The 22,868-nt window shown below is 42.5% G+C and overlaps 2 protein-coding genes across 5 annotated transcripts in view; one reads left to right on the forward strand and one right to left on the reverse strand.

The window, feature by feature from the left end:
* Window positions 1-11,343, reverse strand: part of EIF5B (eukaryotic translation initiation factor 5B) — a 38,432-nt gene extending 27,089 nt beyond the window's left edge. The window contains exon 1 of one of the 2 annotated variants that reach the window (XM_054188483.1): window positions 11,226-11,343. In XM_054188483.1, the coding sequence (XP_054044458.1) occupies window positions 11,226-11,260 (35 nt within the window). In that variant the 5' untranslated portion in view covers window positions 11,261-11,343. The remainder of the gene's footprint in view (window positions 1-11,225) is intronic. The other variant, XM_054188485.1, reaches the window with a different exon arrangement.
* A 1,187-nt stretch (window positions 11,344-12,530) lies between these two features.
* Window positions 12,531-22,833, forward strand: TXNDC9 (thioredoxin domain containing 9). Of its 3 annotated transcripts, XR_008464480.1 has the most exons (6): window positions 12,531-12,638; window positions 14,378-14,594; window positions 16,693-16,811; window positions 18,713-18,967; window positions 20,608-20,747; window positions 21,294-21,377. XR_008464480.1 is itself a non-coding variant. In XM_054188486.1 (5 exons), exons 2-5 carry the CDS (start codon window positions 14,406-14,408, stop codon window positions 21,409-21,411), a joined length of 681 nt encoding a protein of 226 aa, XP_054044461.1. In that variant the 5' UTR covers window positions 12,539-12,638; window positions 14,378-14,405; the 3' UTR covers window positions 21,412-22,833. The 3 variants fall into 3 exon arrangements, 2 of the variants coding, with proteins under 2 accessions (XP_054044461.1, XP_054044462.1); XM_054188486.1 differs by lacking the exon at window positions 20,608-20,747 and having other exon boundaries at window positions 12,539-12,638; window positions 21,294-22,833; XM_054188487.1 differs by lacking the exons at window positions 12,531-12,638; window positions 20,608-20,747 and adding an exon at window positions 12,953-13,169 and having other exon boundaries at window positions 21,294-22,833.
* Window positions 22,834-22,868: the final 35 nt, after the last annotated feature.

Raw genomic sequence — 22,868 nt, forward strand, 5'->3', positions numbered from 1 at the left:
AGGAAACTGAAAGCCCACCAGTATGCTCAGTTTTCAATTCTGACCTCGAATTGCTTTCACATGAAGACTTCATATATAGACTTCACTGCCTCACTACCTCAAGCCATTCAAGTTCATAATGCTTTGGACTCAAAGGAGGCTTGCTCTTGATCACGTTCACACACTGAGATAACCCCATGTTTCCCCAGCAGAAGAGGCTCAAGGAGGTCAGGAAAGCTTGGAACTGAAAGCAAAGTGCTACTGCACTCCTGATAAGGGGTTATTTCCCTGATTTTGTCTGTTTCAGAAATGAAGCCTGATCCACCTTTCTTATTCATGTATTTTTGATTCCAGCCTCTATGTTTGTTGCCAGATATGAAAAGAGTTCTGATATTGCTAACAGAGCATTTCAATGCAGTAAACTACAGCAAGAGTTAGGTGTGTATATTTCACTCACAAACTAAATAAGCACTTTTCAAAACATTAAATGGCTGCAGACATTCCTCCATGGAGGTCTGTGCCTAACACGGGGCAGAACTATGCAGTGGAGAAGACACAGCAGCCAGACTAATTAAAGGAGATGGTAGTAATCATAACAACTAGAGAGATCACCACATTGCATATAACAAGAAAAATTATTTTTCTTTAGAATTACATCACTGATTTAAAAAAAGTGTTCTACATTTCCCCTATGCAATCTCACTGCCTTTTGCCATTTAAGCAGGATTATAACAACGTAAGACTTCAAAATATTCCAAAGCATTTTAAAATAAGCACATAGAAACATTCACACACTTTATACTGAAAAATATTGACCTTACTGCCCTAGAAATGACAGTAAGAAATCATCTGTTGCCCAAAAGGGTTGCAGTACAAATTGTCTGCATAGACTACTGAAAATCTGTATTACACAGGGAAAGCCAGTTATGAATCGGCTCCTGAATATTCACTGAGTCACCAGTTAAATGCTGTGCTAGCACACCATTCTCTAACAAATCATGATCAAATATACCCAGATTATCCCAAGTAAGTGTTTGGAGATTTTTAAATCAGGCATGGGCAACAAAGGAAATTCAACAACATCTCTCATGCAATCAAAGCACCAAATCAGGCCAGTAACAGAAAGCGACACTCCAAAATCCAACTTAAGCTACTTGTGTTACATGTTAAGCAAAACCTGTGACAAATAAAGCTAACAATCCCAAATCCTGCCTATAAAAGAAAGTATGAAACTTTTCCATTGTGAAGATTAAAGCAGAGTTAGAAAATAAATGAAGAGCTGTCACCTACCACTGCTCAGTCAGATGTAAAACGATGGCCAGTAGCTCTCCTACTTATAAGATCCCACACAGTTGCAAGCTATTGAGTCAGAAAAGTGGAAAAACCCCGTGACCTGATAACTGCATGGTCTGTAGAAAAAAAACATTGCAGTGTTTGTCTTGCTAGTACAGCAAGGAAGCAGCATTTAAGATTAAAGCCCCAGCTAAACAAAAAAAGAAAACCACCACATAACAAACCACCACAAAAAAAAGCCCCTCAGCCATTACATAGTATCTGCTGAAAAAATACTAAAATAGCAAATACCTTAAACTATTGGGTTTGTGGGTTTTTATCTGTGGGGGAGGGACAGTGTTTTTTAAAAACCATGAGAAACAAGCACAGTTTTGGAGCAAGTTCTTTTTCTGATGCAATGGCCTGCAACAGTCAGAACCTAGAAATTCCCTACGAAAGCCATCATGAGGCCAGAGTTCATCCTAACACAAACTTTGATTTACAGATCGTCAAGCTTATGTTAATCCTAGGTTCCACATAACTAGGGTTTGCTTTAGTCTTTTAAGGGCATGCTTTGCCATTGTGCTTACGAAAACAGTGAAGTTTCATGGTTTCTAAAACTTGTGCACAATTAGAGAGATGTATTTTTGAAGTTGCAGTCCGAGATATTACAGGGGTTAATTACTGCACATCTCACCAAAACAGAAGTTGTCATGCTCCAAATCAAGATTTAAACTTACAATTCTGAAATAAGACAAAAACCACGAGAGCTTCCTAACGAAAGTATTTCAGAACAGTTACAAGTACATTTTAATTATCTATCACTTCTCTCTTACATGGAAGGTTAAAAAAAAATGACTCCCAAGTATTGGCATAGTAAACATATACATCACTAGGGATTTTCACTGCATGAAGCTTCCATACTAAAGACAGTTACTGCAATGCAATATAATCTCTAACAGACAAATCTAGGCACAGAAACTTGAAAAACTTCCTGGTCATTGCCCTGGAAAACAAGGCCAAATGTGGGGAAGACAAGACTGCAGCTATCGAAATAAGAGTCAACAGACTTCTAGCATTTTTCTTTGCTCAGTGAACTTCTGCAGCTGAAACGCGTAACTGCCCTTCCTTGCCGAACCAGCTCCTCCAGCTTTCCATGCAGGTTCTAGTGAAGGACAGCCTTGCAAGCCAACTGACACCAGCAGCATTTCACATATACTCTCTGATAACAGTCAAACATATTATATTAGCAAGACCACCATCAAACATGTGTTTTCCTCATGCTCTTTCCTAAGACCACACACAATTATGACTTTGGGTACACTTACTATAGTACTTACAATACACATCCCCCAACACAGGGCAAAACTTCATTATAAACAGGCACCATGCATCTGCGTGTTGACAGAGACCGCATCCTGACTAGGCAGCAGTAAAATAAAGAGCAAAGGCAACTATTAATCCATACACGAACCAAAAGAGTGGAGCAATGCGATTAATTAGCAGTATACAAAGAAGCTAAGTTGCCCTCATTTATATCAATTTACCTCTACTGAAACTAGTTAAAACTGCAGAAATTAAATAGAAGAATTCAGTTTAAAATGAGAAGAAGCCCTTAACCACTGGAAATCCAACATTCAGCTTTGCAAACAAAGTCAACAGGATAACACTCTCCCGCTGAAACTAAAACTGAAGGGTACACACAGACTCAAAGGTTACAAGTACTTTTTGATCCACTGCACTGACTGACACAAATATGATTACTAAAGCTTGACTTCACCTTGCAGCTGAGATAACAAGTCAAATTATGCTAAAAGTATTTTAGTTAGAAATGGGTTTAAGATGAAGTTCAAATGTTAGAAAACACAGCACAATTAAAAATAAACTTAAAAAAAAACATTCACATACATGGGACAGAAGAGTCAGTAAGTCAACACAGCAAGAAAGTTGCATCACTACTGTGAGCTCACTACCCACATTCCTGCATAATCAGAAGACTAATTTTTGCTGAGGCAACTCTGGAGATATTTCATCATTTACATGACACCAGCTCTTCTAACCACCTTCAAAAGGAACATCACTGTCATTAAATCATTTTCTTTTCCTTAAAAAAAAAAGCCCTTGAACTTCAAAAAGACTGAAAAGAAGCTGAACCATCTGTTTCCATCTATTTGATTTTGCAATAGTTTTAGACCAAATAAAACTAATACTTCTTAGACAGGTCTTTACCATCACTCCCCTGAAGCACCTTACCCATTCTCTGTATATGTGTGTTGTAAGCCCAGTAATAAGGATAAATTTCTAGATACAAACTTATACAAAATTAGCAAGTTACCAATGCTGATGGCATATTTGTAGCTGGGTTTACTTGTAAGTATTGAGATAAATTGGCATTCTCTCTTCCAAAAGAGTTCTTTTAGAGCAACTGGTTTAAAATGCTACAGAACATAAACCACTTTGGAAGTAATTATTTAATTGTTCAAAACCACGTACCACCAGCTTGTTCTTTAAGTGGGTTATGACATTGAAAATGCAAGCATCTGCTGGCTCAGCAAAGCCATTCAAAACATGAAAACAGAGCTGTGGCCTTTTTCTCATTCTTACCTATCAAAGAACGCGAACACCACAAACTTCTCTTTTTAGAGGAGAAGCAGCCACCTTGTCCTCCTGCTGAAAATATTTAAATTACGTATGCCTGAGACAGTTCAAAATTCAGGAAAGAACGAACTGCACTCCCACCTCAGTCTCAGAAGCAAAGGAGTGTCCAGGTGAGCACCAGCTATATGACCCACCACTGCAGCTGACGGTACTTTAAAAAAATAAATAAAAATCACAGCCCCAGAAGGCAGCCACCCTCCCCTCGCCTTTTCCTCAAACTATGGGGCAGGGCAGGGGAGAAGTGACTTCCTTCCCCATTCCTAGCCACGCTTTCTCCACTTATCAGCTCGGGCAATCTTGTGGCGACAGGTCCTTGCAAAAAAACACTTTTTTGGCATTAGATGAAATCACACTCCTGAGCGCATGCAAGCATTGGCTCCAATGCAATGGAAGCAGTTACAGCACGCAGCTGGGGACAGGAAGAGGAAGACCACAAGGTTTGAAACGTCTGACAACTCAAGTGAATTAAGTGTGATGTGAGACTACACCTTAGTTATTTTTCCCAAGTAAGATGAAGGAAGCTGGTGAAGCTACCTAATTACATGAGACAGCAAGGAAGTAAAATTTGACTAAAAGAGTAATTGCATTTTATTCAGGCTCCCAAGACAATGATTCCATTTTTAATATTAAAGATTCATGCCTTCTCTTTCAAGTTTGACCAGGGAAAAAGGAGAGTGGAATAACTATCAGCTAAGCAAAAGTTTCTAAAAAAAAGACATAGGAAACATAACTTTTAACCCCACCAGATCCTAGAAAAAACAGAAAGTGTCCTTTACACATCCCAGGTTTAAAAAAATAAAATAGAAATGAAAAAAGCTCACCACAACCTAAAATTCCCATTTAAACAAAGATATAGCAAAGCTCCAAGAAAAAAAAAAATAAAAATCTGTTGTTGTGGCTAGTAGTTGACAACACAGAGCTCTCGAAGAAAGCAGTTCTTTCAAGGTTCAGTATAAGTGTTTACATCGCAAGAGCACAAGATGACTAACAGCATGGAATATGAAACACTAAATAAAGAACTAGCATTTGGTCTTCCCTGAACCAGCTTTTTGGGGTTTTGTTTGTTCAGAAAGAGTGCAAAGATGACAGAAATTACCTCCAAGTCCAGTGTTTCACAACTTTCGTATTCTATGTATCCCTCATTATGTAAAATCAAAATACAGCACAAAAAATACCATTTAGAATACTTCATGAAATACACTTTAGATTGTCTATAATCCCGAATATCAAAGGATGCCAGCCTACATTAACTACAATTAAAACCAATACTTCACCTAACAGCATGTATCTAAAGAAATGTATTTCAGCGTTAGATAGCAGGTTCATGTTTAAAATCTCTACTACACTATTGTAAAAAGAAAAAAAAAAAGACATATGGGACGAACAAGTCATCAATGCTGCAAACACCAGGATCATCAAAACACGTATCTTCTGTAAGATACCAACTGCTTTCAGACAAGAACACCTACCAGAATGCACTGTACTTTTTTAGCAAGCCAAAATAATGACTGAATTAATTATGTGCACACATAATTTTGTGTGCAGAAAAATTATTTCCTCTACCAGTCCAGGGGATTATTTTTGTAGAGGCAGTCAGGAGGAGGAAGAGAAATATTATGCAAGCATTAAAAGTTACTAAATTGGGGGTTTTGTCCAGAACTGTAACCTTTACTCCTAGGCAGCTTTTAAGTGATGAACAGCACAGAATAAATGTACAGCATCACACATGAGCCCAGTCAGAAAAACACAACATTGTTAATGCAATTAAAACGAGCAAAGGTATGTAGAGTTGTCAGCTTGTCCAGCTTGATATTATGAGTGTCATCAACAACAACGGCAGAGTTTAACTTACCGTAAACCTCTCTATTTTGATTGAAGCTTTCCAGAGCTCCTCAGAGAACTGAAAGAACAGTTTCTACAATTCCTGATGGCTTGCCATGTACTATTTTCACATGTTTCATAAACAGTAGTTATATGTAAAGTTTAGGTGCCTTCATGAAGGTAACAGATGAAGAGAATCAAGATTTCAACAAGAAAAGCTGCTTCTAACAATCTACTTGGTGCACTGTAGTGCTTTTTGGTTTATGCTGCCATTACCAAATACCTGAAGATCCTTACAGTCTTTTTATAATGATGCTTTGCTTAAAAAAAAAATCCAACAAAACGTATAAAAATAGTTTTCTTATAAATATGAAATGCCTGTGTTAAAAACTATAGGTTCGGGGGGAACATAAATATACATTTGCATAGAACAGGCCAATACATTTCCATAATAAAGAAATTATTTTGCATTATTTTACTCCATCTTTCAGTACAAACTCCTGGCATCTTCCAGATGATATTTGCAAAACAAGGATTTCAAGGGTTTATCAGCTGTTGTCCTTGATAGAGGTGCAGAAAGCTTTGCTTATGAAAATATTTTGAGAAGCAGATAGAGTCAGTTATTGTAAATTTTCTGGTGTGCAGAACGTGTCTGAACTACAGGTGTTTGTAGGCTTTCTAGCCTTCACAGAACTTTCTTACACACATTAAGAAGATTTTACTTAACATACTAATGAAAGAGCCAAAGAGAATTACTAGTAGACAATGCCAGCAATCTAATTTGCAGAAGAGAAAGCAATATATAGCATCAGCAACATCACTGTAAGTCTTATTTTAGCAGCAGTGTTCACTCTTGGCTGCAGAATCACAGCTGGCACCTGTAACTTCTAAAGCAATATGTATGAATTATCAGAGTGGTATGCCTAGGCAACATTTCACAAATATTAAAGGGCACAAGAATAAACACACCTAAAGACTGCCTACTGGAAGCTAAGGAAAACTACTAAGAGAAGAAAATTACTTAAAGCTGGGAGAACAGGAAAAACACATGAAAAGCTAACACCATCAGGGGAAAGATCCCTATTCCAGGCAGGAAATAATTTGTAACGTAAAGCATATAGCACACTTACTTGGAAATCTACAGCAGCAGTTTAAGGCTTGAATTCAAAGCACATTTTTGTAGTTTACAACAGCCTTTCTTCCCACACATTGAAAAAAAAAAAAAAGTCCTATACTAAATTCTCAAAGACAGCAGGGAAGAACCTTGACATACCTTCTGCCCTTACAGCTCTGTCCAAGAACGAAAGCATAGCCCGTCACTCCCAGGAGGAGCTAGACTAGACATCAGAACACCCACTCTTCCATTAGGAAAGCCTGGAAATTCAGATACTTCATATTTCTATTGAAATGTTTGCTATGAAGTTTCATTTGAAAAAGATCTATCAACACAACCATAAAAATTCCAAAGAGAAAACAATTAAAGCAAGTTCTATATGGCTTAGGAGCTATTTATGACCCAAGACACTCTCCACCTTTACAAAGCACCTCTCTAACACACAGCACTGAGTTTTTCCTACAGCGACCATATATCTGACCGTTGCAGATAAGTATGTTCTCCGTGGACAGATGCACAGTGATCAAGTGGCAGGAGTCAGTGAGCGTTCCAGAGGAATAACACAGGGATACGAGTATAGTAGAAATAGATTTGTAGGTATATTTTTTCAGGTAGCAATCTGTACTCAAAACAGGCTACAGTCCTCCATTCCCATTCTTTCCCTGCTCACCATACCTATCATCTCACTCATGGTTTTCTCCCTGTGTACTTAACAGCCTTCTCCCATGAGGAAATTCATCCTCACCCTCATTTACCAGCACACCCCCCAGCCATATATCAATACTCATCAGTATGATCTCTACTGCACTCAGCAGAAACAAGGGAGGGAGAGGGGGTGAGGGGAGAAAAGCAGAGTAAAGATGACTTGTACCTTCTGTAACTTGTCTCAGTATGTCAGAAGACAAGCAGAAAATCTCCCTCCTGTCGCATCAATTCTCAAACCAATATTCACAACACAGACATACCACCTGCATCTTCCCACGTGCTTCCTCTGCACTGCAAGTTATGCCCTTGAGCTGCTGCATGCTTTGGGAGCAGCAGCCAAAAGGGACATAAGGGATTGTATCCGTAACATAGTCGTTGAGGAAGGAAAGAGAGGAAAAGGAGGAAACGAGTAACACTGCATAGCAGAGAACTGAAGATGCAAGAGACAAAACTGACTGGAAGCCTTTGATTCCACGGTGCCATTCCTCTCTCACTGTACTGGGAACAGAAGGGGGACTGATGAGAGATGCTGAAGTCCAGCTTCAAGCCCCAGATTCAGATATGTGATGCAGCCTCTCCCTCGAGGGAACCTGACATTCACAGAGGTGTCAGCTAGAACAAACACCAGATACCCTCTGCAGATAGAACCTATTCCAAAACATCACTGGCCTTCCAGGTCCCTCCTCACTCCCTTCCCCTCAAACTCTCTGCTATAAAATATACCCAGTCTAACTGTTCTGTCACAGAATCACAGCATGGTAGGGGTTGGAAGGGACCTCTGGAGATCATCTAGTCCAACCCCCTGCCAGAGCAGGGTCACCTACAGCAGGTTGCACAGGAACGCATCCAGGCAGGTTTTGAATGTCTCCGGAGATGGCGACTCCACAACCCCTCTGGGCAGCCTGTGCCAGTGCTCTGCCACCCTCAGGGTAAATAAGTTTTTCCTCCTGTTGAGATGGAATTTACTGTGTTCCAGTTTGTGCCCATTGCCCCTTGTCCTGTGACTGGCCACCACCAAGAAGAGTCTGGCCCCACCCTCTTGACACCCGCCCTACTTCTCAAACACATATCCATTTAAATTCTTCTTCCACATCATCCCTCCCCATTGCCATAAAACCGTGTAGCCCTGTAACACAGTATTACCACTGCTAGTAGCAGTCCATAAGCTCTGTACTGCATTTGCAAGGCCTTAGGACTAAAGCCCATCAGGCTTACTTTGGCTGAACTTTTCTTGACCTGCCTGCAACTCTTACTTGATATAGCTGTGACAGCAATTTCTCTAATTGACCAGGTGGCCTATGCCTAATTGGTTCTACTTTTGTTTACCTGGGCATGCTGCAACCATCGTTTCATATAGATAGCAGTTACTCTGTATAGAATGAGATATTCACAATTCTACAACAATGATGCAGTGTAGAGAAGTACAGGGCTGGTATGACAGCAGAGGCCTTGAGAAGTGGAGACACAGGACTCAGCAGAGAGGAGTGCAGGCATGGGATCAACAGAGATGGCTTGTACAAGACTCGGCACTGGACAGCCCACAACTCACCAGCAGCCAGCTAAGAGAAATGCAGACCTGGACAAAACTGGTTTTACAGGTAAACAAACAAGAAATAAATAGTATCTAATATATAGTCCCTTTTACATATTTGGATGTAACAAGGAGCTGCAAATCAGTGAAGAGGAAAAGCATATAAAAATGGTCTCAAGTGGATCCTAGACTGAGGAAGATGAAACCACCAACATGAACGATCACATTCCTCCTTGCGAAGGACACCTGATGCTGACAACTCACTGTAACAGCCAGGATGAAGCCACTGACCTTAGCACTCAGAGCAGCAGTAAGATGGTAAGCATAACTACTTTAACAGCATTATTGCTCTTTCTTTTTTTTATAACAATTAGAATCTGGATTAATAATCACTAGGCTCGTGAGATTTCAATTATTCTAACAATAAATTCTTGGCCTCCCTTAAGGTATGCTTCCTTTTTTTAGCCATAAATGAGATTTTGCACATAGCACCCAGTAGAGACCCATGCTCAGTAATTTACAGACACAGAAGTACATGCGGCAATACACAAAGAGAACAAGGTATCCAGAAGGCACCAAGACTCTCAAAGTGTCCTTTGTACACCAGCCGCTGTCACTGGAAGCGCCCCGAGCAGCAGTGCTTCAGTACCCGAAGGCTTCCGCGTGATTTTGTCATCTACCACACCAGGGACAAAGATGAGCGCTAGGCCTTCTTTCCTTTAGAGCACAAAGATCCAACCCATCCGTCTGCTTTCTGAAATCACACTTGACTCATCTCCTCGACAGAGCTGCTCCCAAGATATACCTGTGAAACATAGCCCATGAAACAAACTGATAACAACACACACTACAAAGCAGAATACGTGGTGTGGCAGAAGGTGCGAGGAAAATTAGTCAGACAAGCAAAATGCCTCACTAGCAAAATACTCATTACACAGAAAGAACTAGAGAAACTAGAACAGTTTACACCCTAACCTGGTAAAGGGTAACAGCCTTAAGTCATTAACATCAACATCTTCATGCACTACACATCTAGGTAGTAAAAACGCCTAGAGAGAAAATAATATTTTGTGAAAATCCTTCATAGGGAGTGCTTTCATAAGAGAAACACTTAATGACTCAAAAAGGATGTATCAAATGAGCAGTCTAGGTAAGGGGAAGAAGTTGTAGTTTCTAGTTCATACACATTTTAAGATGTCAGTTTTCATTTAGCTCCTTGTCAGTATTAACAACTAAAAACACTCTCCAAATTGATTGTATTTTTGTATTTATTATTTATAGCAGCAGGTAACAATATGTTCTGTCCTGTTAGTGTATATAGGCACAACGTTATTTGGTCGGCTTTCCATATGGTTAACATAGCTGCCATTATAAGAACCTCTTACACAGAAAAAAAAGTTCCCAGACGGGGCAGTATCCAAGACAATACGCTCATAACCATGGAAGTGATCATCCTACCCTTCAATCGCGGAAGTGCCTAATATCTGCATTTATTAAACGTGCACAAATCTCTAAATCATAGCACAGTCTACAGCATTGTCTCCCACTAAAAAAAGAAACCCCCAAAAAATCCCAAAACCACTTCAGGTGCTGGAACTGAACCAAGCAGCTATTTTCACCCGACAATCGAGATCCGTGCTCACAACCAGTGGCCGCCTGTCACTGGCCCGTTCCCCGACAACCTTCCCGAGAGCCCGGGCCAGGCTGAGGGAAGCGCGTTTCAGAGGCAGCGCAACGACGGTGGCAGCAACGCAACCGCTCCAGCGCCGATGGCCAAACTTCCCCTGCCACAGCCCGCCTCAGGGACCGCCAGCCTCCTCCTCCACACCGCCGCCCGCGGGACACCCAGCCGCCCCCCGCCACCCTCTTGTCGGGCCTCCGCCACCGGCTGGGCCCGCACACACAGCTACTGCCGTTGCCCCGGGCGAGAGGCACGACCGGGCCTTCCGCCACGCCACCGCCACCCGGCCAAGGGCCGCCGGGCCGGGCCCGCCGAGCCCCGCCTGCCCGCCTCCTCCGACGAGGCCGCAATGCCCCGGCAGGGCCTGACTCAGCGACGCCGCACCGGCGCTCGCCACTGCTGTCAGCGGCCCGGGGAAGGCGGCGAAGAGACGGCGAGGAGTAGGTGGGGGTGGCCACCTTTACCTGTCCTCGCTCTTGTTCTTCTGCTTCTTGCCCATGGCGGCGGCCCCGGCGCTCGTCCCCCACCTCAGCGCTACCCGCCCGCCCGCGCGCAGCACCGCGCATATGGCAAAGCCGCCCCCGCCGCCCGCCCGGCCCCGCCCCGCCCCCGCCTTCCCGGCCTGCACCGCGCACGCACGCCACGAGCGGCCACCCGGGCAGCGCCTCCCCGCTCTAACGCCCCCTGCCGGGCCGGAGGGGGAAAACGGTCGGTGCTGCCCGGGGAGGGGCGGAGAAGCGGAGGGAGGGGAAGGGAGGGGAAGGGAGGGCCGGCGGCGGCCGCCTCGCTGGGGACACGGAGCGCTCGAACTCGGCTGCAGGGAGGGAGGTTCCCCTTTTGCGGGGAGTTTTGGCCCCGCTACAGTAATTCCTTCCGCGGGCAGAGCACGTCTCACGGTTCTCTTCAGCCTCAGGATCGCCACCTCCACCTCGCTTCGCTCCACGAAAATCCTCCCTTCTTCCCTCCGCCTTCACACGGCTACAGCTCCTTATCAGCCTCGCCCACCCCGGCTCCCGGCGGACGGCGGCGAAGGACAAGAGTTTATCTTCCCTCCCCACCTTCCCCATCAGCGTACTTCAGTACTGGGGAGACAGATTTCCAGGAAACAAGACAGCAGAACACTTCTCTTTTAAAAAAAAAAAAACAGACTTTAATATCCCATTATTTAAATCCGCGGATCTTCTAGCGCGCTTCCAAGAGCAAAGAGACGACAAGCCCCGGCTACTCCAACACAGCCGTCTTCTCAACGAGACTGCCGGAACGGTCCGGCCGAGCCGCGCCGCCGCCCACGAGCCCCGCCTGCCCTCGCCGAGGCGCCCTTACCTCACGGCATCGCTCGAGGGGCCGGGCTCGGCCCGGCCCGGCCCGGCCCGGCCCAGCCCCGCGCCTCCCGGCCGTTACTCCCCCGCCGCGCCCCGACTCCCTGCGGGGGCTCGGCCTTACACGCCCAACCCCGAGAAGAAGCTCCCCGCCCCCCCTCCAGCCCCCCCTCCCAAGAAACGCGGCGGGCGGCCCTCACAGCTCCCGCCGGCAGCCGTTACAGACGTTACAGCCGTCGCGAACCCGCCCCGCAGCGGCGGCACGCCGAGGTGAGGTGAGGGGCGGGGCAGGTCACGCCCCCCTCTCGCGGCCAAGCCCCGCCCCGAGCGCCGTCGTTAGGGAGACGGATGGGCGGTGCGTCCCGGCAGGGGTAGTCGCGGCGGGGCGGAGCTCTGCGTGTGTGCGTGCGTGCGCGCGCGCGCGGGGGGGGCACGTGGCCGCGGCCCTGCCCCGGCTCTCGCGAGAGGCTGGCGGGGCGCTGCCGTCGGGCGGGGCGGGGAGAGGCGGGGAGCGGAGCCGCCGCGGCGGAGGAGGAGGAGGAGGAGGAGGAGGACGGGGTGAGTGGCTGTGCCGTGTTGGGGCTTCGGCCGTTTTGCGGGCGGCGCGGCCGGTACCGTGGCCGGGGAAGGGTGATGTTTTCCTTGGAGAGCTCGTCTGGAGCTGGGTGGGTGGGCGGGTGCGCGCGCGGGCGACCGTTGTTTGTAACGGCCCGGTGGAGGCGCGCGGCGCCTGCGCGCTGTCCCGCAGCCGGCGTCGGCCCCCCGGCCCCGTTACGGGCGGTCTCCGGCGGGCGGTGCCGGCCCGGTCCCCGGTGCCCCTCCCTGGTGGGGCGGGCAGGACCCGTTGCCCCGTCAGCGGTGCGGAGCCAGCCGGGAACGGGCCGTGGGCGCAGGGCCCCCGCTGCGTAGCAAATGTTTGTTGGCACCCCGGCGTCCCCGGCTCGGGGAGCCCTCTGGGCGGAGGCTGGCTGGGGTTGACTTTACGTTTTCCTCCCTGTTTGCTTGGAGGGCGAGCCTCCCTTTGCCCTAGCTGAGCAGTGTTCCCTCCCGCTCCTGAAGATCTCATGGCTTCTGACCCGCGCTAGCAAGGTTCTTATTTCCTCTGGAAACACAAGGGGGATAGAAAATACTAAACGGAGAGGCTTTGCAGTTAGCAGCTTCGGGGAGAGGGACTCCAGAGAAGGTGCCGCAGGTCAGAGCAAGCGTGGCTGTGAGACGTGTGGAGAGTGGCAGCAGGCTCAGCACTGCTGATGTTGCATTGCACTTGGAGTGCTGCCGTGGTGTTGGTGTTTTGCCCATCGCTACTTAAAATGCTTTCTTGCCTCTCTGTGCAAGGTGTTTGCCAGTGCCGTTGGATTTGTAGTTTGGCTGTTCTGAAATACAGCCAAGAGTACTGTGGAGCCCAAATTCAGCACATCAAATCTGTGGCCTGCAGGTTGAGAATCTGGTTAGGGTGACTGTGCACTATCCCTGTTTCAAAACTGTCACTTTTTATAGTGATAGTTTTTTTGTAGTGTTAATTTATTGAGGAGAACAATCGATTATGTTGCCACAGCTCTTCATGCACCCCAGTCTTAGTATTTTGTGCCTTTTGGAGTGTTAGGGCAGGGGGAATGTAACAGAAAATTATTTTAGTTTTGCTTTTTCATACAGCAATTAGGTAGCGGTTGTTGGGTTTTTTAAATCCTTTCGCTGGCTGCCATATGGTGGTGTTTGCAATAGCAGTTTTCTTGTACTAATTGAAGCAGTGTATTGGCCTAAAGCATTTGCTCTTTAGTGCCTTTTAGCTGAGGAGAGGAGCGTTAATTCAGATTTAAATATGTTAATATGCATCGGGTACTTAAAGTAATTGTATTTAAACTACTGGTGGAAAGTTATATACTGAGCATTGCTTAGACTTACTCTGAGACATCTTACAGCTTGGAGCTTTGTGATTGCATCTTCTACTTTCAGAATATGTATTAAATGTATATGGATCTGTCTCAGGATTAGTGTTCCTTTGGAACTGGTGAATTTTATGTCTTCGTATCGACAAGTAATTTCAGGTTCCTGTGCACTTTTCAACAGCTACCTTTCGGATTGAGAGAATAGGATTTGACTGGTATCTTTGTTGCCATCTGTGTTCATTGTGAAAGTATTCTCCAAAGGGTGTTGCAATATAGAAAAGAACTATCTACTGCTATCTTCAAATTGCATAGCATTTTGTTTCTCTACAGTGTGAACTGCAAGTAAGAGAGGTCAGGCTTTTAATTAAGTGTTTATATAAATGTTAATTCCATGTATCACTATTTCCACAGCTTTGAAGAGATCACTTTATAGGTAAAGATGGCTGCTGATACTTCTGTTGAAATACTTCAAAAAGTTCTGGAGAATGAAATACTTCAGACTACCAAGGTTGTGGAAGAACATCTGGATGCTGAAATGCAGAAGCTGGACCAAATGGATGAAGATGAATTGGAACGCCTTAAACAAAGGAGGCTTGAGGCACTAAAAAAGGCCCAGCAGCAGAAACAAGTAATTCCTGTAGTTATATAGACTCTTGATGTGGATAGTGTAACAGACTTTTTGGTAATCCTAGGGAAACTGTGTATGTGAACCAAGTATTTGGTATGTGTCCGTATTCATTGAACATTGCTATCTGGAAGCATAAGCCTTGTAGGCATCCTAATCATAAGCCTTAAGGCTCCTTAAGCTTCTGAATTATGAAGATTGTTACTTATGGCATGTAAGTGATGCATGCTGTTCTCTTAAGGTATTTTGTAGAAGAATGATACAGGGTCTTTCCTTGTTCCTAGGGTGAATCGTTTGTCCCACTCCTAACCCAATGAAATGTCCTTGTATGACTGCTCATTTCTTCTTGCAGGAAAGAAATTCTGCTTCTGTCCCTGATATCTCATGCTAAATTGTGGTCCTTGTGTTCCCCAAAAAGTCTCTTTGAACATTGTTCTCACCAAAATTTTGGTAACACACAGTGTGAGACCTGAATTATAAGTAGGGAAGCCGTAAGTTTCTTAACTTTCTCCATCGAAGAAAACCTCAACAAATAGACTGGGTTGGGGGTGAGGTGGCTGGGTTGAAAGGAGATGCTCTGACTGTGGTGGAACCCATAAAAGCTAATGCCATGCTTTGAAACGGGAATGCAGTAAAATGTTATGGCATGGTTGGGATGCTGGAGGATAGGCTGTGTTAGCAGCTTTGACTCTATAGACACGGAAGCAGAGAAAGTGGCACACCATTTGTTTGTTTTCAGAAGTTCGGTTTGTATTTGATTCTAGTGTTTTCCTTTTTCTGAAGTCATAATGCTTAGATGTTCTTGGATGTGACGTGGTCGTTCTCATGCAAAAACTTGTTCATGTCAGTTGATCTTAAGTCACTGTTCTCATGCATTTTCAAATGCAAATTTAAAGTAGGGTAGTACTCAGTAAAAGGAGTAAGCTGCCACACTATTCTGGAATAGGATTGTGCAGAGGGAAATTAATGCATACCCACTGTTGAAGGGTAGGTCAGGTCTTGATTTGCATCATGATGACTTCTCCATGTGCTCGTACTTCTATGCATTTTTAATGTGTACAATGTTCAGGAAATTCTTTGTTCTATCCTGATGTAGCTAATTTAGCTTACGGGATATTTTTGGTTTGCCTGGAAACCTTTTTTTTTTTTTTCTTTTCACTCTGCTAAGATGAACGGCAAGATCAGGAGCAGTAATTTATGTAAATTCTTTCTGCCGCACTGGAAATTAAAGTTTTTTGTTGGGTTCTGTCATACTGTACTACTTCTAATCATTTAGCTTAGTCTGTACTTGTTTTAATACACCTACAATACTGAAAGGTAATTGTAATGCTTGGCTTAAATGCCTTTGAAAATCTGGAAGATTAGTTTTTTTCTAAACCGTATTTGCACACTTAAACAGGCAGTTCTTGAAGTTGCCTGTAAATTTTAGCTTGTGAAATTCTGTTTCTCCATACATTTTGTGACTAATAGTATGCATGTGTTTTCTGAATGGTTTTCTGGAAGCTGGGTCATATTAAGATACCTTCAGAATATATTTGATAGATAGACATCATCTGCTGCAGGTGAGTTAGTAGGCTTTTTTTCTGCCTGATTTTTTTCAGAGGGTTAAATTAGAAGAAAATTATTTTAATACATACAATGACTCGAGGCAGTTTTAGACGAGTCCTTTGAGTGTTTGAAAACATTTTAGAGAGAGTATTCCAGGCTGTCGATTAGCAGTTTTCAAATCCTGAGAATTTTCTGTTGTTGGTGTTCTCTTTGAACTAGTCTAGTCTTACTGAGAGGCTGCACTGCAGAAATTTATGCAGCTCTGTATAAGATTTGTATTTCCAAATAAGTAAGGTAGCCTTACTGCTCAACCACCTACCTGTTGTTGAGAAAGAGACAATCCGAAAGTATTGTCTAGCCTAGTGGCATTTGCGTATATTCAAAACAGAACTAAAGGGGGGGAAACAATTTTTTTTCTCCTTTTGTTACTGTATGGAATGGGCTTCCACTGCAGGCCCCCTCTTTTATTTTTCTTAAAAGCTGTAGAGCTTGCATGACAGGTGCAGGACTAACAAACTCCATACTAATTATTTCCTTTTATGTTTTCCAAAAGGAGTGGCTTTCAAAAGGACACGGAGAATACAGAGAAATCCCAAGTGAGAGAGACTTTTTCCAAGAAGTCAAAGAAAGTAAAAATGTGGTTTGCCATTTCTATAGAGATACAACATTCAGGTATAGTAAATAAGCTGTGCTTAAGAAACCTTTTGTTTATAGATGTCTACAAAAACGGATGTGTTCTTTTGTTCTTTCAAATCCCAGAAATAAATAAGCATTTTTAGAGGTATTGTATTTCCTTCATCTTCCAAATCTTCTCAAGATTTGATTTTTTTTTAATTTTTCTATTCCAGTTAATCTGAACAAGATTTGACAACAATTAATACTCTCTTACATAGTTGGTTAAACTATATATGTATAACTTCTTTGACAGTATTTGAAGAGTGCTGCGTTTCATTATTGATTTAGTTTGAGGGAGCCAGCTCTGTAAAAGTAGTGACCATACAGGAGCAGCATTTCAAAAAGATCACTTTGGTTATTCCAGACAGATACCGTGGACAGTTCTGGCAAACAACAATAAAAATAAAAACTTGTTTAGGCATCTTCAGAATTGAACCTTTTATTTCGGAAGGATCTGTGGATACCAGTTACAGCCGCTTTCCCTTTGTGCCGGTGTGATTATGTCACTTCTTTCAGGTGTGAGAGACCTAGATCTGAGAATATGTCCTGCCTCAGAGTAGGAACCTAAAATAAGATCTCGCACTTCCTTGGAGGAATTTCAGAAGTTCTGGGTTGTAGGCTGTTCCTCAGTGGTTCTGTCTTAAGGTCTTTTGTTAAAATGCGGTTGCAAAGTAGAGTAGTTTGTTGAAGGGGAAGCCAGTTGTCCTGGTTTTGGTTGGTTGGTTGTTTTTTTCCCCCCAGGGTGTTATGTTCTCTCTAACTTACAGAATATAAACTGAAACAGCCTCAATGTGAGAAATGGAAAGAGGTCAAGGCTGGATTATGCAGTGAGGTATCTGTGTCCTACATTTTCTAAGTTAAATGTTGAAGTTTCAGAAGTATCTGAAACGTTTGTATTTGGCTAGCTTTTACTCAAAGAAGTTAAAAGACTGTCTCTGCAAATAAAGTAGCTTAGAACAGGTTTGAGTTGTTTGGTTCTTGTTTCTTGAACCAACAAAGTCTGTAGACTCAGACAGGAGAAAGAAGTTTAGAGAAAGTTCTTTGTAAAATGTGTCGTGCTGGCAACCAGCTTGAAGCTAGTGTGTCAGGTTTACCAACCACGATATCGAGTTGCTTTGATCCTTGCCCACTGCAGCTTTTTGATCTGTTCAGCTCTTCTCTTGAGTTAAAGGACAGTCACATCACAGAGTTCATGCAGCTAAGCCAAACCACTTAAAGAAGTCCAGAAAGCTGAGATCGTAGGTGAAAAGTCCACAAATCTCTGCCATCTGACAAGTATTTTGAGCAGTTCACGTTACTGTCCCGTAGTGAGAAACAGTAATTGTATGCTTACTCCTATTCCATTGCAACAAAAAAGTGGAATATTTTTGCCTTTAGCCCTACTGAAGCAGTCTGTGGAAATAACTTTTTTTTTTTTTCCTGTAGTGAGTTACTGCATCTTGGTTTTGGTGGTAATGACTGAAAAAAACCAAAACCCTGTTACATGTTGAGAGTGCTTGGGATGTGAGTGTTAGTTATAGGGAAATTTTTCCAGCTGACAGGCAGCGAAGCTAGAGCGGGAAGAATGGAAGTCAGAGGGAAATTTCATCAATAAATGCAGGCCTCAAGAAATGAGAGAGGCTTTCAGGTGTATGTGGGAGTAATTGGGAAGAAATTAGAGAAATGGATGGTGTAATTACGCAATAAAGATGCTCCAAGCTGTTATTCTGCTAGTCATTAAATCCAGCTACCTTTGAAACACGTTTTCTCTTGAAACTAAATCCTTAATTACAAAGGTCATATCTGAGGAATTAATATGGTAGAACTAGCTCTACTGTTCCTTTTAAACTTTCTCTAAAATACATTTCTTCAGCGTATTGATTCTAATACTTTATATATTTGGGGTTTTTTTTTCACAGGTGCCAAATAATGGATAAACATTTGACTGTATTGGCAAAAAAACATGTTGAGACAAAATTCTTGAAATTAAATGCTGAAAAATCTCCTTTTTTGTGCGAGAGACTGCGCATCAAAGTAATCCCCACTCTAGCACTAGTAAAAGATGGAAAAACACAAGACTATGTCGTGGGCTTTACTGATCTCGGCAACACTGATGACTTCACTACAGAGACCTTAGAATGGAGATTAGGCTGTGCAGACATAATTAATTACAGGTAATTAATTGTTTTGTGATTGTTTTATTTTCAGATACAGTGCAAGGAGAACATGCTTGCAGACAGGAGAATCTGTAAAACTTTGTAACTTTGACTGCTATGTTGGATGCTTAAGACACACCAGAGTTTAATGCAGTTATTTAATCTGTGTACTTTGGCAAGGGAAAGAGGAGAGTATCTCCTTGGCAAAGTATTGAGGCATTATAACGAGTGTTACGTGTTACAGCGTTCTCTTTGTACAGCGATAAAAATAAGCAGAGTTCTTGCTGTGAGGTGTATAGAGTAGCTACACTGCTTTGATAGGGCTTCTCAGAATCGTGCATCTAATGTAATCCTTTCTAAATGAGCTGTAGATGCTTAGATGTCACAGTAGCAATGCAGTAAAGTTTGAGCATTTTTAATCGCTTCAGAGAAAACTCAGCAAGTCGTCCTTAAACTGTATCATATTACATGCACAAATGTGTTGGGTTTTTTTCAAAGACAGTGAAAATAAGTTACAGAGGTGCAAATAAATTATTTGTGTAGTAGTACAATATAATCATGATAAATCCCACATTTAAGACTACAGGATAGAAGGCAGTAGAAAATAACTGTCACCACAATAGCCTGACTTTACAGGAGAATCATTTACCAGAACTTTCTGCTTTGCTTTCCAGTGTGGCTAAAACATTGTCTGTATCTTTTCAGGTTCATTTTGCTCTTCTGTTTTGAATGTTTTTGGCTTTTCTTTTTCATTATTTTAAACTTCATTATCTGATTTTATTTCAATGTCTAATTTCCAGATTTTGGCAAGAAGTATGGCTGTATCTTAAAGGCAAAGAAACTACTGTTCAATTTAGCTTAGTAGCTGTTAAACTTCAGATGAAATGACTGAAATTAAAATTTAAAATTCAAAACAAGTGGTAATACCCACTTTCCAGCTCAGAAACAAGCAAATATGCAAAGGAGTCAAAGGCAGCTTGGATATATATTCTAGACATTAACAGCTTTTTATGGGAGAAATATTTCATTGGAGTTGTACCAAGCTGTATTGAATTTGCCAACTGTTAGTACATTGGCTTACGGCATAATTTTACTTTCTACTTGAGTCTACTAGTACTGTATATTCTGCGCTTAGGTCCTTGTGGAGTGGGGATGTTGTTTCATTCTCTATTCATTTTACCAGATCCTGAGTTTGGTACCCTGGCTTTGCAAAGTGAGCCACAATATCTGCACAGCTCGGGAGATCCATTCCAGGAAACATCCATTTGTGTACAAGTGTTGCATTTCTGCCCTACTCTGAATGTAATGTCCTGCTCTCTGGAGTTCCTGAAAAGGAAGTAGTCCTCCTCAGAGCCTAGAAACTGTTCTTTACCTTCAACCTGTGAGATAGCACGTGGTGAAAGGATATACTGTATTTAGTGGAAAAACTGTTCAGGTCACATTGTTTGGCCAAAATCAGGATTCAAGCGGTGTATTGACTTACTACTGACATGTAATTAACTAGCAATCAGTCAACTGTACATTTAGGATCAATATCAGCAAAATATTATTTACAAAATGTTAATGTCTACAAATTCCTAAACACCCTTCTATAGCTAATTCCAGAAGGTTCTAATTGCTCACTCGCTCACTGACACTTAGATGCAAACCCCTCACAGGTCATGTGAGTGAAAGCACGCGCACCATTTTCTGAGCAAGGGGAGGATCTCCTACAGCGCGCCCCTGCTGTAGAAGATGTGGGTGCTCCAGCTTTATGTGAACGCCTGCTGTTCCCAGCAACCTATGGACCCACACTCTGGTGAGAAAGCTCCCAACAGGGTCATACATGCACACTGAGGCATGAGTCCCCCATAGTCCACTAGCTGGAATGCAGTGTACCACGGGGAAGCTGCTCTGTCTGGCCTAGGCAGAGGTAGTAGAAGGTGACTTCTGGCCGGACAAAACCCAGTTTTGACTCCAATGTCCCTGTTACAAAATTTTAGCTTCTTTCACACTTCTGGCTCCTCATTTGTTTTGAAAAGTCTCTCTGTAGTTCCCTGGTTACTGTTTAATCTGAGAGATGGTTTTCTTTAGCATGATCAGTTTGCAGCAAAAGCCCTTTCAGACAGTTTTTCTCTAGAGCTCCGCTCTCAGGTGCTGTTTACGCTCACACTCCCGTTTTAACTACAGTTATCCAGGCCATTTTGTCCAGGATGTGCTATGCTAGGAATGCCACAATGCTACTTAGGGTGGCTTTAGGGAGTAGGGGTTGTGTTCTCTTCTGGAGAAGCAGGTAATTAAAGGTGCTACTCAACGGTGTGCATGAATATGGCTTTAACCAACATGTCTTACTCTTTTTCTCTAGTGGAAACTTGATGGACCCACCTTTTCAAAGTCAAAAGAAATATGGAACAAGCTTTACAAAGTTGGATAAGAAGACCATCAGAGGAAAGAAATATGATTCAGATTCTGATGATGACTAGAAGAACAGCTAAATGTATTTGTAAATCATCTTTTGTTTATGCTTGGTACATTTCTAAGAATGTTTTTTATAAAGCTTACTGCTTTTCATTACATCTGCACATAATGCTCATTTTTCTATACAGTTTTATACAACTGAGTCATAGCAGAAAAAAGCTTAAATATTTTTTTTTCCTCTTTTGGAAGTCGTTTGTAATTCAAAAATCTGAGTCCCTCTAACTAAATAATGTGGCAAATTATGAACTTTGTCGTAAGTGTAAATGTATGAAGTGTTTGGAAGTAACTGTTAAGAAACAACTGTACCGAGTCAGACCAAAGCTCCCTCTGGCCCAGCATCCAGTCTCAGTGGCCAAAAGCAGATGCACAAGGAAGAGTAAAAACAGGGTGAGCAGATAGCAGTGCTTCCCCAGAAGATACTTTAAGAAATCTCGGGCTTGGGGAACTCTGTACCTGAGAGTGTTTGCTGGTTAAAATCATAGAAGAAAAATCTCTTTAAATCCTCATAGTATCCTAGCATCCACATTATATAGCAAGGAGTCCACAGTTTAACTGTGTTGTGTGAAGAACTGCTTCCTATTGTTTTCCTTGAATCTGAAAGTTCCTTTTTTTTTTTTTATTTTCTTAATTAAAGGCGATGATAGACAGTTTTTAAAAATATTTTTCCTTATCAGTTCTTCTTCTAGTAGTCTTTTCAAGTTTATTACTTATATTATCAGTAAAGCACCACAAAATGATTAGTAAAGGAATCGTGCATTTTAACAAATGATTGCTTATCTTATGGTGCCATATCATGATATTGAATAACTTAATTACATTGCACTATAAGTTGTAAAAACAGTCATAACTTCTGTGAATTCTGAAATAGATGGCCAAGAGAAATGCACTTTTACCATCTAAGTATGCTGCATGTTAAAGCTGATACAGCGGGTAATAGCACATAGCAACAAGCATACTGAAAACAGCCTTGTTCGCAGGTTTGTATAATTCTGTGGTTTTGAATGTGTGGATTTTATAGCAGATGCTTTGTACAAGAGAGTAGAATAGAGAAAAGTATTTGGGAGAAACCTTGATCCGTTAAGTTTAGATATAGCACCACATACTGTGTACTGTTCCTAAGTAACGGACAGAATTTTCAAGGGAGATCTTCCTTGGATCACAATGTAAAATTTCTGTCTAGGTGAAGAGTTGATGAGTTTTCCTTTCGTTTTCAAAAAAAATAGTTTGCTGTGTCCTGAACGACCCTTTTGAGGTGGTACTTTGAATCCAGTTGTCCCAAAAAGCAGTGAAGTGGGTCTTGTCAGTCTTGCTGCCTTGTAGCGGAGAACACTTGTGATTGGGCCAGCCCAGCAATATATCTCTAAGTTTAAAAAAATTATATTTTATTTCTGTTCATGTACATTGAAATAAAATTATTTTAATTCTAATGTTGACTTTTGCATCCTTTCAAGTAAGGTGGTCT

The sequence above is a fragment of the Rissa tridactyla genome, chromosome 1, assembly GCF_028500815.1.
Source record: "Rissa tridactyla isolate bRisTri1 chromosome 1, bRisTri1.patW.cur.20221130, whole genome shotgun sequence".
Classification (NCBI taxonomy): Eukaryota; Metazoa; Chordata; class Aves; order Charadriiformes; family Laridae; genus Rissa; species Rissa tridactyla.